Source organism: Mobula birostris, chromosome 5 (genome assembly GCF_030028105.1).
Source record: "Mobula birostris isolate sMobBir1 chromosome 5, sMobBir1.hap1, whole genome shotgun sequence".
NCBI classification, from domain to species: Eukaryota; Metazoa; Chordata; class Chondrichthyes; order Myliobatiformes; family Myliobatidae; genus Mobula; species Mobula birostris.
The window spans coordinates 188,193,156-188,209,718 of record NC_092374.1 but is presented as its reverse complement, the minus strand read 5'-3'; the positions used below and the strand labels follow the sequence as shown (position 1 = coordinate 188,209,718).

Genomic DNA, 16,563 nt, shown 5'->3' with positions numbered 1-16,563 from the left:
TCAGAACAGTTTCCATTAAATTGGACAATAGCAAGCGTGATTGCTTTATACAAAGGTACCAAGAAACGACAGGAGAGTATGGGTGAGGGTGATGTGTGGATGTGAAACTTGGCAAGGAGATGGGGTAGAATATAGAGACAGATGAATCTGGAGACAGATACAATTTTCAGTACTGGAGTGATGTGTAACATTTCGAAGGGTTGATCCTGTGGGCAGATTGAAGGAGCAGAGACAGATGTATGATCTCAATCACAACCATCATGACATCCTAATAAGTTGCAGCAAAAGTTAAAGGATGGAACATCTGTCATTTATGCTATTTAGCGGCAGTGTCAGAGTATTTAACGACTGAGATCTTGGAACTGACCGGCAACGCAGCTCGCGACAACAAAAAGACCAGGATCATTCCCCGCCATCTCCAGCTCGCTATCCGCAACGATGAAGAACTCAACAAGCTGCTGGGTGCATTATAAAAATAATACATTATTTTTACATTCAGGATAATCTTTCAGCACGTCTACATAAAATGTTCCAGCATGTGGACTGTTCAGCCTGCACCCGTGTGGAGTTCAGTTTTCAATTTGAACCAGAACACTGTCCGATGCTATTGAACAGCTGAAACAGTGATGTTCTGATTCTCTGCATCAGAACAGGCAATACTGTCAGACATGGAACTCAGTCACTGGCAAAATGTTGTTAATTGCAGTCCTCCAGGTCACTGGGATAATTCAGCAGAACTGATTTACAGTGGCCTGATATCCCATCCACTGGATGTATACACGGACAAACTACAGAGTACCTGTCATTTCCACATGGGATGCCTGTGGGTCAGTAAGTTATTTCCAGAGGGAACCAGAAGATGCTTTTGGTCCCTCCCTGGTCTCTCCACTTGTTGCCAGTGTGTGAGAGCTCTCGGAACCTCCATCAGTCCAATGCTTGAATGTCTGGTCCAGTTCTGAGCTGGTTGATTGCCTCATGTTAGGACACTGAATATCACAATGAACCTGACCAAGCCCGGGTTCATCTCTGTTCACTGCAGCATTTCACTGATGCAAGTTTTGAATAAGTTGTGTAGATTGTAACTCAGGGGGATTACTACCATCAGGGAGGAGGCACAGGAGCCTGAAGACACACATTCAATGATTTAGGAATAGCTTCTTCCCCTCTGTCATCAGATTTCTGAACGGTCCGTGTACCCATGAGAATGATCTCACTATTGTTGCTGTCTTTTTACATAACTGTATCCTCATTGTAATTTATAGTATATTTTATTTATTGCTCTGTGCTGTTGCCACAAAGCAACAAATTTCATGACGTATATCAGTGATAATAAACCTGAGTCTGAATTCTGATTCTGAGAATTTCAAATGGTTTTAATTTCTTTTTTTAGTGTGGTGGAGCACCTCCGCTAGTTTCTTTAACCTGATATTCTTACTTGGCATTTCTGTCAGCACTGCGATTCCAGGTAAGTACTATAACATTATTCTGTATTTACATGAAATGATGTACTTGGTACTGAGCAGAGGGACAGAATGAGGTGTCTCTGTCAGAACATTGTGAGCTGCTTCATCTGGACCACAAACACACACTGACCTTGGCCCCACAGCTGAGGACTGGGAAACCTGCTGGAGGTTTAAAATATTTGAATGTCCATTTTAGTTTAAATCTCTGTCCAGAACAGCTGGCCACACAAAATTTCAGACAGGCAACAATCTACTACCTGTCGTCTGTACAGAGTCCATGAAGTTGATGCCATTTTGCCTTGCTTCTATAGCCTCTGTGTCTGTCTGCTGAGTAAATACAGATGTAAAATATGCATTTAAGATCTCCTTTATCGTTTCGGGCTCCACACATGTATTACCATTCAGATCTTCCTGAGGACCAACTTTGTCACTTGAAATCCTTTTGCTCTGAACATATCTGTAGAATCCCTCCGGATTCTCCTTCACCTCGTCTGCTAAAGCAACCTCAAGCCTTCTTTTAGCCCTCCTGGTTTCTTTCTTAACTGTTCTCTCATTTCTTATACTCCATAAGCACCTCATTTGTTCTTACCTGCCTGAACCTGCAATGTACCTCTTTCTTTTTCTTAAACAAGGCCACAATATCTCTGAAAACCAAGGTTTCCCATACCTGTTATCTTTACCTTTTATTCAGACAGGCACATACAAGCTTTGTACTTCCAAAATTTCATTTTTGAAGGCCTCCCACTGACCAAGTGCACATTTGCCAGAAAACATCCTGTCCGAATCCACACTTACTAGATCTTCTCCTTTACCATCAAAATTGGCCTTTCTCCAATTTAGAATCTTAACCTGCAGACCAGACCTATCTTTCTGCTTATTTTCTTCAAAACTAATGACATTGTGATCACAAGATGCAAAGTGTTCTCCTACACACACTTCTGTCGCCTTTCCTATCTCATTCCCTAACAGCAGATCAAGAATCACACACTTTTGTTGGGAGTTCTAATACTGATCAAGAAAGTTTCCTGAACAGATTTGACAAACTCTATCCAGTATGGTCCTTTGACACTATGGGAGTCCAAGTCAATACAGTTAAAGTTAAAATCAGCAACTATAACAACCTTATAATTTTTGCAACAGTCTACGGTCTCTCAATAAATTTGTTCCTCTAAATCCCACGGACTTTTGTATGATCTGTAATGTGCCCCATTAACGTGTTCACACTTTCCTTATTCCACAGCTCCACCATAATGCCTCACTTGATGAGTTCTCCAGTCTGGCCTGTCTAAAGACTGCCAGGATATTATCCTTGACTAGTAAAATATCCCCTCCTCCTTTAATCCCTCCCTCTCTGTTGTGTCTAAAACAATGGAACCCCAGAATATTGAGCTGCCAGTCCTGCCCCTCCTGCAACCAAGTCTCCCTAATGGCTACAATACCATATTCCCAGGTGTTGATCCATGCTGTGAGCTCATCTGCCTTTCCTACGGTGCTACTTGCATTGAAGTATACACAGCTCAGGACATCAGTTGCACCATGCTCAGCCTTTTGATTCCCGTCTGTCCCCACAACCTCTCCACTATATGTTCTGACACTCTGGTTCCCATCCAGATGCAACTCCAGTTTAACAACTCCTCCCCAACCCCGTGCAGCACTTACAAACCTTCCCACTAGGATAGAGGGCTGTAGAACAGAGGGGTCTGGGAATAATGGTGCATAGTTCCCTGAAGGTGGAATCTCATGTGGATAGGGTGGTGAAGAAAGCTTTTGGTATGCTGGCCTTTATTAATCAGAGCATTGAGTATAGGAGTTGGGGTGTAATGTTGAAAATGTATAGGGCATTGGTAAGGCCAAATTTGAAGTATTGTGTACAGTTCTGGTCACTGAATTATTGGAAAGGTGTCAATAAAATTGAGTGAGTACAGAGGAGGTTTACTAAAATGTTACCTGGGTTTCATCTCCTAAGTTACAGAGAAAGGTTGAACAAGTTAGGTCTTTATTCTTTGGAGCATAGAAGGTTGAGGGGGGACTTGATAGAGGTGTTTAAAATTATGAAGGGGATTGATAGAGTTGACATGGTTAGGCTTTTTCTATTGAGAGTGGGGAAGATTCAAACAAGAGGACATGAGTTGAGAGTTAAAGGACAAAAGTTTAGGGGTAACATGAGGGGGAACTTCTTTACTCAGAGAGTGGTAGCTGTGTGGAACGAGCTTCCAGCAGAAGTGGTTGAGGCAGGTTTGATGTTGTCATTTAAAGTTAAATTGGATAGCGATATGGACAGGAAAGGAATGGAGGGTTATGGGCTGAGTGCAGATCAGTGGGACTAGGTGAGAGTAAGAGTTTGGCACAGACTAGAAGGGCCGAGATGGCCTGTTTCCGTGCTGTAATTGTTATATGGTTACTGCATATGGTTATAGGATATTAGTTTCCCTCCAGTTCAGGTGTAAACTGTGACTTCTGTACAGGTTCCAATTTCCCTGGAAAAGAGAGCCCAATATTCCAAGAATCTGAAACCCTCCCTCCTACACCACCTCATTAGCCATGTGTTCAACTGTATAATCTTCCTATTTCTGGCCTCATTAGCACATGGCCTGAGTAGCAATCCTGAGATCACAACCCTGAAAGTTCTGCCCTTCAACTGAGCACCAAACTCCTGAACTCACTTTGCAGAACCTTTTCACTCTTCCTACCTACATGGACCACGACTTCTGGCTGTTCACCCTCCCACTTCAGAATGCTGAGGACTTAATCCAAGATGTCCTGGATCCAGGCACCCAGGAGGCACCATAACATCTGGGAATCTCGTTCTTGTCCACAGAACCTCCTTTCTGTTTCCTAACAAATGAATGCCTTATCACCCCAGAAGGCTGTGGAGGCCAAGTCTCTGGATACTTTCAAGAAAGAGATGGATAGAGCTCTTAAAGATAGTGGAATCAAAGGTTATGGGGATAAGGCAGGAACTTGTTACTGATTGTGGATGATCAGCCATGATCACAGTGAATGGCGGTGCTGGCTCGAAGGGCCAAATGGCCTACTCCTGCACCTATTGTCTATTGTCTACTGACCACAGCTCACCCCTTCTTTCCCCTTCCCTCATGAGTTACAGAGCCAGACTCAGTGCCAGAGTCCTGACCGTTGTGACTTTCCTCTGCCAGGTCATCCCCCCAAAAGTATCCAAGTGGTGTACCTGTTGTTGATGGGGATGGCCACAGGGGTACTCTGCACTGGCTGTTTAATCCCTTTCCCTGTCCTGACTGTCACCCAATTTCCTGTGTTCTCCACCTTAGGTGTAACTAATTCTCGATATGTCCTACCTGTCAACCCACTCAGACTCCCGAATGATCCGGAGCTCTTCCAGTTCCAGCTCCAAGTCCTTAACACAGAGTGTGAGAAGCGGTAGCTGGAAGTATTTCTCACAGGTGTAGCCATCAGAGAGACACTGGAGGTCTCCCTGCCTTCCCACATCCAGCAAGAGGAGCGTTCCACTATCCTGTGTGGCATTTCTACTGTTCCTAACTGTGCAACCATAAAGAAGGAAAAACAATAAAATGCGGGTGAAAAGAAAACTCTACCTGCAGCTTTGTTTTGCTTTCTTTGACTGAAGCCTCTCCTCACTGAAGCCTTGAAGAGCTAAAGCCTCAAAATCTCCACTCTAATTCTGACCACTTCAGTGATGGCCACTCCACTAGCCACTGCCTTACTCTAATTTGTTCTTGCCAATTAATCCTGAATTCAGGTTGGGTGCTGCTCAAAATACCAAACTGTCCTGAGTCACTGCATTTTCTGCACAATGGGCGAACGGGAGTGAACTATGTCTTCTCAAGCGTCCAATCTCTCCAATAGAGCGCTGCTCAAATGAATATCTAAATGTCATTCTCCCTGTTCTGAGAGTGTCTTGGACCTGCAATATTAACTCTGTTTCACCTTCCACAGATGCTACACAAACTGCTGGGTGTTTCCAACATTTTTGTTTTTATTAAACACAGAGCTGATAGATTCTAAGTTGTAAATATCTAAAAGCACCAGTGATTCAATACCCATGGGAGAGCAGAGTTTCTAATTAGTGATTAATATAATGTAATGAAACGATATTGAACTTCGTCAAAACTGGAGGAAAAGCAAGTTCCAATGAGGAAATTCGGACTGTACAATAGGACATCGATAGATTAGTGAGTGGGTGACAACTCAGCACATGGAGTTTAATACAAGAAAGTGTGAGGTGGAGCCCTTGAGTAAGAGGAATCGGACTATTATGTCAATGGAGAGGAATTGTAAATGAGTGAATTGCAGAGGGATCAAGATAAAGGATTCACAAAAGATCTGGTGCAGCAAGTAATTAGGAACAGGAGTGACATATAAGCCTTAATTGCAAGGTGTTACGTAACCGGCAACAACGAATATTAATCGAGACAGGTTTTATGAAAACAACCAAACATTTATTAAACACATATAAGCGAAAAGGGGGAAAAAACAAAGTAAAACTTTAACCGGAGGTTAAACAGGTACGCAGCCGTTCATCAACTCCACTCGGCTCTGGTTCTTAAAGCGTTAAATGCGAAAACAGTTCTTAAAGCGATACAGTCAGATACAGTTCTTAAAGCGATAACTTCAAAAGTCCAACAGTTTTACACATTCAATTGGGAGAGACTTCTCTGGAGAACGATTTCTTCACCAACGCACCTTTACTGCTGGTTCTGTCCACAGGATTCCCGATGCCAAAAATAAACAGTTTAAATCGACTGACCTTAAATTCCTTTTAGAGAGAGAGAGCCTTTGTGCATGAACTCATTGCGCTATTGCAAGAGTTATCTCAATGCAGGTTCTCTTCAATGAAGACTCAATAAGGTCGATCCTTTATTAAACTGCCAAACAATGCCGACTTCTCTCAATCCTTCACTTTGATGAATTCTTCACTCTCCCTTCAAAACTGTCGGAATTGAGTAAATTGGCACTTCCAGCCACAAATTTCCAGTTCAAATACAATATCTTGTAAGAGAACGCACCTTCCGTTTTAAAAATGAAACTGCGTCACAAAAACAAACACGCACCAGAAACAGAGGCACAACACGTTCTACCTGGAAATCTACAAACTCAAAAACCCGACTGCGTCACCGGAGACAACGCTTATATAGTCACGGGGGCACATGTCATCATGTGACCTCACATCAGCGGGAAAGTCACATCAGATGACCTCCAAAAGACCATTACAGCATTCTCACAAAAAAAAACAGATCTCCTTGAGCATGTAACAAAGGGATTTGTAGTTTAGAGATGGGGAAGTATTGTTACAGTTGTACAGAGTGTTGGAGAGTTCACTTGGTACTGTGCACAGTTCTGGTCCCCTTGTTTCAGAACAATTGCACTGACACTGCAGGCAGTCCAAAAGTGATCCATAAGGATCATTCCTGGGATGAGAGGCTTTTCCCACCACAAGCAGTTGGGATATATTTAAAGAAGAGATGGATAAATATTTGAAAGATTGGGAAATTCATGATTGTGTGGGACTGAGACAAAAGAGGAGATGAGGTCTGGGGCAGATCAGCTCCAATTGTATTGAACGGTGGGGCAGGTTTAAGGAGCTGAGTGACCGACTCCCCTCTTATTTTCTTGTGTTTTTATCTTCTCACAAAAGAACAATGGATTCTGAGGTGTATATATTTCAATGCGAGGAGTATTGCGGGGAAGGCGGATGAGTTGAGGGCGTTGATTGACATGTGGAATTATGACATTATAGCAATTAGTGAAACTTGGCTACAGGAGGACTGGCAGCTTAATATTCCAGAGTTCTAATATTTCAGATGTGATCGAGGCAGAGGAATGAAAGGTGGGGGAGTAGCATTGCTTGTTAGGGAAAATATTACAGCAGCGCTCAGGCAGGACAGATTAGAGGGCTTGTCTACTGAGTCCTTATGGGTGGAGCTGAGAAACAGGAAAGGAATGGCTACATTAGTGGGATTGTATTACGGACCACCCAGTAGTCAACGAGACTTGGAAGAGCAAACCTGCAGAGAGATAGCAGGCAACTGCAGGAAACATAAAGTTGTGGTGGTAGGGGATTTTAATTTTCCATACATTGATTGGGACTCCCATACTGCTAGGGGTCTAGATGGTTTAGAGTTTGTAAAATGTGTTCAGGAAAGTTTTCTAAATCATATATAGAGGGACCAACTAGAGGGGATGCAATATTGGATCTCCTGTTCGGAAACGAGTTAGGACAAGTGACGGAAGTCTGTGTAGGGGAGCACTTTGGTTCCAGTGATCATAACACCATTAGTCTCAACTTGATCATGGACAAGGATAGATCTGGTCCTAGGGTTGAGGTTCTGAACTGGAAGAAGGCCAAATTTGAGGAAGTGAGAAAGGATCTAAAAAGCGTGGATTGGGACAAGTTGTTCTCTGGCAAAGATGTGATTGGTAGGTGGGAAGCCTTCAAAGGGGAAATTTTGAGAGTGCAGAGTTTGTATGTTCCTGTCAGGATTAAAGGCAAATTGAATAAGAATAAGGAACCTTGGTTCTCAAGGGATATTGCAACTCTGATAAAGAAGAAGAGGGAGTTGTATGAAATGTATAGGAAACAGGGAGTAAATCAGGTGCTTGAGGAGTATAAGAAGTGCAAGAAAATACTTCAGAAAGTAATCAGGAGGGCTAAAAGAAGACATGAGGTTGCCTTGGCAGTCAAAGTGAAGGATAATCCAAAGAGTTTTTACAAGTATATTAAGAGCAAAAGGATTGTAAAGGGTAAAATTGGTCCTCTTGAAGATCAGAGTGGTCGGCTATGTGCGGAACCAAAGGAAATGGAGGAGATCTTAAATAGGTTTTTTGCATCTGTATTTACTAAGGAAACTGGCATTAAGTCTATGGAATTGAGGGAATCAAGTAGTGAGATCATGGAAACTGTACAGATTGAAAAGGAGGAGGTGCTTGCTGTCTTGAGGAAAATTAAAGTGGATAAATCCCCGGGACCTGACAGGGTTTTCCCTCGGACCTTGAAGGAGACTAGTGTTGAAATTGCGGGGGCCCTGGCTGAAATATTTAAAATGTCGCTGTCTACGGGTGAGGTGCTGGAGGATTGGAGAGTGGCTCATGTTGTTCCGTTGTTTAAAAAAGGATCGAAAAGTAATCCGGGAAATTATAGGCCGGTGAGTTTAACATCAGTAGTAGGTAAGTTATTGGAGGGGGTACTAAGAGACAGAATCTACAAGCATTTGGATAGACAGGGACTTATTAGGGAGAGTCAACATGGCTTTGTGCGTGGTAGGTCATGTTTGACCAATCTATTGGAGTTTTTCTAGGAGGTTACCAGGAAAGTGGATGAAGGGAAGGCAGTGGATGTTGTCTCTATGGACTTCAGTAAGGCCTTTGACAAGGTCCCGCATGGGAGGTTAGTTAGGAAAATTCAGTCGCTAGGTATACATGGAGAGGTGGTAAATTGGATTAGACATTGGCTCAATGGAAGAAGCCAAAGAGTGGTAGTAGAGAATTGCTTCTCAGAGTGGAGGCCTGTGACAAGTGGTGTGCCACAGGGATCAGTGCTGGGTCCATTGTTATTTGTCATCTATATCAATGATCTGGATGATAATGTGGTAAATTGGATTAGCAAATTTACTGATGATACAAAGATTGGAGGTGTCGTAGACAGTGAGGAAGGTTTTCAGAGCCTGCAGCGGGACTTGGACCAGCTGGAAATATGGGCTGAAAAATGGCAGATGGAGTTTAATACAAATAAGTGGGAGGTATTGCACGTTGGAAGGACAAATCAAGGTAGAACATACAGGGTTAATGGTAAGGCACTGAGGAGTGCAGTAAGACAGAGGGATCTGGGCATACAGGTACAAAATTCCCAAAAAGTGGCGTCACAAGTAGATAGGGTCGTAAAGAGAGGTTTTGGTACATTGGCCTTTGTTAATCAAAGTATTGAGTATAAGAGCTGGAATGTTATGATGAGGTTGTATAAGGCATTGGTGAGGCTGAATCTGGAGTATTGTGTTCAGTTTTGGTCACCAAATTACAGGAAGGATATAAATAAGGTTGAAAGTGCAGAGAAGGTTTACAAGGATGTTGCTGGGACTTGAGAAACTCAGTTACAGAGAAAGGTTGAATAGGTTAGGACTTTATTCCCTGGAGTGTAGAAGAATGAGGGGAGATTTGATAGAGGTATATAAAATTATGATGGGTATAGATAGAGTGAATGCAAGCAGGCTTTTTCCACTGAGGCAAGGGGAGAAAAAAACCAGAGGACATGGGTTAAGGGTGAGGGGGGAAAAGTTTAAAGGGAACATTAGTGGGGACTTCTTCACACAGAGTGGTGGAATGAGCTGCCAGATGAGGTGGTAAATGCGGGTTCTTTATTAACATTTAAGAGTAAATTGGACAGATACATGGATGGGAGGTGTATGGAGGGATATGGTCCGTGTGCAGGTCAGTGGGACTAGGCAGAAAATGGTTCGGCACAGCCAAGAAAGGCCAAAAGGCCTGTTTCTGTGCTGTAGTTTTCTATGGTTTCTATGGTTTCTATGATTGTGGTCCTTAACACAAGAGATTCTGCAAATACTGGGAATCCAGAGAAACACACACAAAGTGCTGGAGGAACTCAGCAAGTTTGGCAGCATCTATGGAAAGGAATAAAGAGTTGATGTTTCGGACTACACTTCATCAGGACCAGAAAGAAAGGGGAAAGAGCCAGAATAGGAATGTGGGGGGAGGGGAAAGAGTGCAAGGTGATAGGGGAAGCCATGTGGAGAGCGAGGTAGGTGGGTGGGGGAGGGGTGAAGTGAGAAGCTGGGAGGTAACAGGTGGAAAAGGCAAATGGCTGACAAATGAATCCAATCGGACAGGAGAGCAGTCCATGAGAGGAATGGATGGAGGAGAGGCAGGGGCTTCTGACAGTGAACTCATCAAGGTTTGGCCATCTCAACACCAGAAGGAGCACCCAGTGCAGAATATTGGCAGCAGGTAACAGGGAAATAGTGACTGAGGAAGACTGAGTAAGTCAGTCTATTCTTGGCCGGCGTAACATTTCAGTGGCTTGTTAACCCAGCACAGCAGGTAGAGTCAGTTGGTGCAGACCAGAAGTCACAGGTTGACAAGACTGGGCAGTGATTAGCACATCCCTTCCCTGCAGGAGATAAGGGGAACAAATTGGATGTGGCAACAATTGGGAGCTCTCCTGCTCATTTTTCTGGTGTATTGTTGCATATTTGCTTATCTGAATGTATTTGTAATTGCAGGTTTTTACAGCAAGGACACTGTAACGATTGCTGCGTCAATCACAATGGCGGTGTTGCTCCTAGTGGCTTTTATTCCATTTGTGTTTTTTTCGTGGAAAACAGTTTGGTATGAAGGTAAGTGTTATTGTCTACACTCGTGTTTAAACTTCAGGCGCCTCTCCAAGGAAATTGCTGTTAATTTTAAAAGAAAAGTTACTCCCTCCCCCCACCACCACCACTCTGTATCACTGAGACATGAGGGATGAAATTCCCCTGTATTTTTGCCCAGTTGTGGAGTGGTGTTTCACAGTGACACCACTGCTGGGACGATTCCAGACTCACCTCTGACCTGGTGTCTGAGACTGTACTTGAGGGTAAAATGTCTCAACTCAATTGTGTTACACACATGATGTTGTCAAAGGTGCTGTGACTGGTGATGTAGAGGTGAGGAGTGAGGGACCACTCCTCACTGCACACACGTGGCTCCTCCATGGAGAGAGTTAAGAGCACCAAGTTTCTGAGAGTGCACAAAATTGATGATCTTACCTGGCCCGTCATCACCACCTCTTTGGATAAGAAAGCACAGCAGCACCTCCATTCCTTGAGGAGATCGTGGCTAACCCCCACCCCCATCCCCCATGATAACCAGTTTTTACAGGACCCCAATCGAGAGTGTCCTCACCGGCTGCATCTCTGTCTGGTATGGGAATTGCAAGGCATCTGACTGCAAGTCCCAACAAAAGATCACAAGTGTTGCTGAGAGGATCACTGGGGTCTCTTTCACCCAGTAGAGATATTTATCAGGAGTGTTACATATGCAGGGCACTTAGAACTGTCAGTGATCCCTCCCATCCGTCCACTAATCTTTTTGATCCCCTACCATCAGGCAGGAGGTACCGTAGCATTAAAACAAGATCAGTTAGGATGCGGAACAGTTTCTTCCCCCAGGCCGTAAGACTATTGAACTTCCTGCCACCACCCAGGTCTCATCATGTATGAAGCACCAGCAGTGTGAGACTGTTTACTTTTCAGTTATATTATATATGCATCTTGTTATTTGTTAATTTATTTGTGGTGATATTACTTTGTGTTATGCACGTGAGTTACATGTACTGTGTTGTGCACATTAATCCAGAGGAAAGTGGTCTCATTTGATGGTATGCATGTATACGGTTGAATGACAATAACTTTAACTTGAAAGTTGCTCGTTGATCCTGATGAAGGTGAGGTGAGAGAGTGGTAAAGTCCCTCCTCATCACATGGATTTCAGCAAAGTTTTGTTAAAGATCCTCATGGCGCACTCAAGAAACTAAATGTCCATGGGATCCAGGAAAAGATGGTGTTGGAATAAAAATTGGTTCAGAGGGAGGAAGCAAACAATGAGGATCAATGGGAGTTTCAGTGTCTGGAGGGACATGTGTGGTGAGTTAAGCAGGGCTCAGTAATAGGTCCTTTGCTGTTTAAGGTACTCGTCAATGATTTGAACTTGAATTGAGGAAAACGATCAGGAAGTTTCCCGTTGATCACAATATTAGCAGTTTGGTGGACAGTGAAGAAGAAAGGTCTGGGTCACAGGAAGATATCGGTGGTCTCCTTGGATACACAAAAGAGGAAATGGAACTCAGTCTGGAAATGTTTACAGCAGTGCTTTTGGAGAGGGCAAACTAGGCAAAGGAACAAACAGTAAACAGAAGACTAAGGCATGGAGGGGAACTGACAACTCTCAATGTTCATGGGCACAGATCCCAGAAAGATGGGTTGCTAGGTTACCTGGTTTCTGTCAATTGCAGTAGCATAAGAGTGGTAGACTTGATGTAGATGTGGAGAGAAATGGTTTCAAGGAGAAGTAATCAGGAATGGACAGCTGAGAGAACTGGCATAGATGGGCTGAACGGCCTTCTTCCATGTGGTAAGGAAAGTGGGGTCTTGCCTTTTGTTTTGTGCACAGAGCTGGTGATGGGAGATGTGAAAGGGTGAGGAACAATACCTGAGGAGAGGGAACGATTAGCAATGGCATTAACATTGGAACCAGGAGAGGAGGTTGGTGATGAACAGGATCTAACAGAAGGAGGGTTGAGCATGAAAAAGAAATGGTTAGAATCCAGACTCAATGCAATTTCAACACCAGGGCATCGAGGGACATTTGGGAGGGTTGGTCCAGTGGGCAAAGGGAAGTAGGGAAACTACAGGGGCAGATGCACAGTCTGAATCCCAGCCATTCATGGGTTCAGTGCACATTGTTAGAATATTTCAGCATGGTGAATTGTGGAAACAGTGGTGAATTAGGGGTTCTCTTTGCATTTCTGCACAGTCTTTGAATGAACAATTGGTGAAGGAGAGCAGGACCTGATGATGCTGAATAGGGTGCAGCCAGATCTGACGATGGACGGTTAAAGCCATTTTTCACTAAGGACACACCCACACTTGCATCTCTCATTTGAGGGAGTGCAGATGGAGGCTCCACCACAGCAGACACTCAGATGAGGGATTAATGTAGGTTTTCAGAAATAAAATGAAGTGAGGCATTTTATGTTTAACGAAACCCGTAACACATTTTATTGAACTCCCAAACCAACACACAAAAACGTGCTAAAACTCTTTACATAATAATGTCATCTCGTCAGACCATCATCTCAAAGTGAAACCACAACTCAGTGTCGATGGTTGTGAATTATGTACATTTCTGCCAGTCATGTTACCCTACACAGGCCCCTCTGGAATTAACTAAAACCAGCATTGGGAGCCTGTCTGAAGCTGGGATCAGCAGCCCGGCTCGGGTCCTGTGCCCGTTCAGAGGTGATGGCAGGGGCATGGCCGTGGAATACTCCAAATCTCGGTGGGCTGGGTTAAGGCGATCTTCTGAAATATGTTCCGGTTTATCCCTCTTATCAATGATCGAAGTCTTTTCCCTCCATTCCAAAATGCAGAATGGGCCATTGTAAGGGGGCCTAAGGGGATGTTGGTGTGCATCATGGCGGACAAAAACAAACGAGGTGGAATGTAGGTCAACAGGAACCCAAGAGTGATTTATTTTGTAGCCTGGGAAAAATTCACACTCAGGACAACAAATACCTTTTCGGGTCTTTAATTCCTTTATCTGTTTCAGATATTTTAATGCTGAAAGAGGGTATCAAAATAAAACAACAAAATGAATTTAAAGAAATGCACAGTTCCTGCTGTTACAATCTCAGTTTAACTTCAGTCCACACACTTGTGTGTCAATGAGTTACATATGCAGTATGAAAATAAATTAAACAAAATATACAAAACCAATACGGTGGTGGCAATTCTAAAAAAAACAATGCAAACAACATCAGAATCCCACCAACGCTGTACCTTGTACATAACATTGAAAATATCAATAAATACATCTCATCATAATGAAGGTGTATACTCACTTTGGCACACACGTGCTTAACTTCTAAACATGTACAGACTGGACCCTGAAACAAATTCTCCTCACTCACACTACTCAGCCGATGAGGAACTTCGCACAACCATGCCATCCTGTGCCAATACCTTACTCACGAAAATCTGGGAAAAGCAGCTCCCAGCACTCGATATTTGTCTTTGCAGAACATTGTTAACTCTTCTTTCTACTCCACAGGTGCATAATGACGTCACTGTTTTCTCTTAAAGGCACAGGCAGCTATTTTAGTGCTACCAGAGTGAATGCACAAGTTCACTTTTAACAATACAAAATAATATTCAGCAATCACCTGGTTACATTCTCCCCTGCAAACAGGTAAGCATCCTCATTTATTCGCTCACTGCAAAGGTATTTTTAACCTCTTTAACTGCTTCTCTGAATGGAGCTGAACCTGGACGAGCCAGTATCTGTGACACTGCTGCAGGACTTATGGAGGCCACATTTCGGACTGACCTTGGTTCGTGATGTGGGTTAGAGTGCTGTCCAGCGTTTACTCTTTTACTCCTGTGGGGTACTACAACAGGAGGACCACCAACATCTGACCCTGTATCATCAGTCTCAGGCACTACAGTCTCAGTTCCAGACATTTTTACAGTCCCAGAAGATATGCTGCCAAGGCTGGAGTCAAGATTCTGTACACCCTGTTCTGACACACCTTCTACCAATATGACCTCATTCTCTAAATCCTCAGAATCTGATTCATGTCCCGAGGACATGAGTTTATCATCTCCTTCCAGGAGCTGGGGTGGGAAGGGTCTCTCAGGGCCTGATGTCTACCCTGTTCACCCTCTTGATAGGCCCTCCCTCCAAAGGTTCCACAGTGTATGTGCTGCCTAGTACCTACACCAGCCTGTAGACAGTTGATTTCCAAGCATCCTGGACCTTATTACGGCATAATGGTCTGTTCCTGAGGTAAACCGGTGTATTTATATCAATCTTAGGAAAATGAATTTTATCCTCCAGAAAGGCAATGCTGAACAGTCGGTAATAAGGGGAATATCCGGTGGTGGCGTGAGGCGTCACATTATACACATACACTAAAGGCTAATTTATACTTCTGCGTCAAATCGACGCCGTAGGTACGGCGTCACTGCAAACCCTACACAGAGCCTACGCGGATCCCTACGCCGTAGCCTGACGCACACTTCTCCCAAAATGTAACTACGCATCGCAGCAACTCACACCACTACAATCGTGATTGGTCCGCATGTAGCATTGCATTTCCTCCTACCCTGCAATAGCTTCCCATTGAGCGACTGAAGGGCAGGGAAGGAACTCCGGCTGCAATGCTTTCCATAAAGCCTTACAGACCTCCGAAATTATGGAGGACATATTTTGCTTTTACGATAAAAGACGCTCACTTTAAACTTGTTTACCCTGAGAAAGACTACCATGACCATGAAGCCTTGCACGGGCAGGTGTGTGCGCATGCGCGCGCTCCCGATCGCAGAGTGACACAGACACACTAACGCACAAGTATAAACGCTCACAACGCGCATAGGCCACTTGCGTAGGTTATGGCGTTCATTTGGCGCACAAGTATAAATCAGCCTTAACTCGGGTAGATGCTCTGGCCAACTGCGTTTCTTTTCTGGAGACAACGTAGGTAACAAGTCATGCATCATCCTGTTGAAACACTCACACTGAGTGTTGCCAGTAGGATGATGGGGTGTAGTACAGCTTTTCTTTACCACGTACAGTTTGCAGAGCTCAGCTACGCCTTCTCTTTTGAAGTTACGGCCCTGGTCAGAATGCAACCTCTCAGGAACACCGTACTTCATAAACCATTCCCTCAACAGCACCTTTGTTGTGATATCGGCCTTTTGATCCTGAGCTGGGAATGCTTGAGTGAACTTTGTAAAAATGTCTGTGACTACTTAGACAGTCTCACACCCATCAGCTGCCGGTTCAAGCACAGTGAAATCTACAGCAACAACTTTGAGCTGCTGAGAAGCAAGGAATGATTTCATGGGGGGACAGATCTTAAGGCATCTTAGTTAGCACACAATGCGGATAATTTTTCATCCACCATGTCACATCCTCATGCATGCCCACCCAAACACATCTGCTTCTCAACAAGTGTGGAGTACACTCTATGCCTTGATGGCCCATAGAGTCATGTACAGACCCAAACACTTTACTCCTCAAGCTGATAGGTAACAGAAGCTGATAACACTCCCCATGCTTCTCATCCTCAAATACACGATACAGTAACCCCTTACGCTCCTGATCAATACGTGGGAGTGGGAACGCATCATTATTGGTCTTAAGATTCAGTCTCCAATAATCTACACAGTCTTATGCTGCCATCAGTCTCCACTATGAAAGGGTGTGTGAAATTGGCAAAGCTGAGGATGGGTGAAATGGCTAGTTTTTCTTTGAGCAAGTCAAAGGCACTTTGACATTCTTCTGTCCAAGACTGTTTTAACCGCTGGTTTGTTTTACTCGGACTCCCTGCATTAAA

General features: G+C 43.9%; 1 protein-coding gene across 4 annotated transcripts in view; it reads left to right on the top strand.

The window, feature by feature from the left end:
- Positions 1-16,563, top strand: part of LOC140198142 (uncharacterized) — a 188,439-nt gene that overhangs the window by 124,973 nt on the left and 46,903 nt on the right. For 3 of the 4 annotated variants that reach the window (XM_072259107.1, XM_072259106.1, XM_072259108.1), the window contains 2 exons: positions 1,391-1,465; positions 10,691-10,804. In XM_072259107.1, coding sequence (XP_072115208.1) covers positions 1,391-1,465; positions 10,691-10,804 — 189 coding nt within the window. Of the gene's footprint in view, positions 1-1,390; positions 1,466-10,690; positions 10,805-14,308; positions 14,415-16,563 lie in introns of all 4 variants that reach the window. The other variant, XR_011886108.1, reaches the window with a different exon arrangement.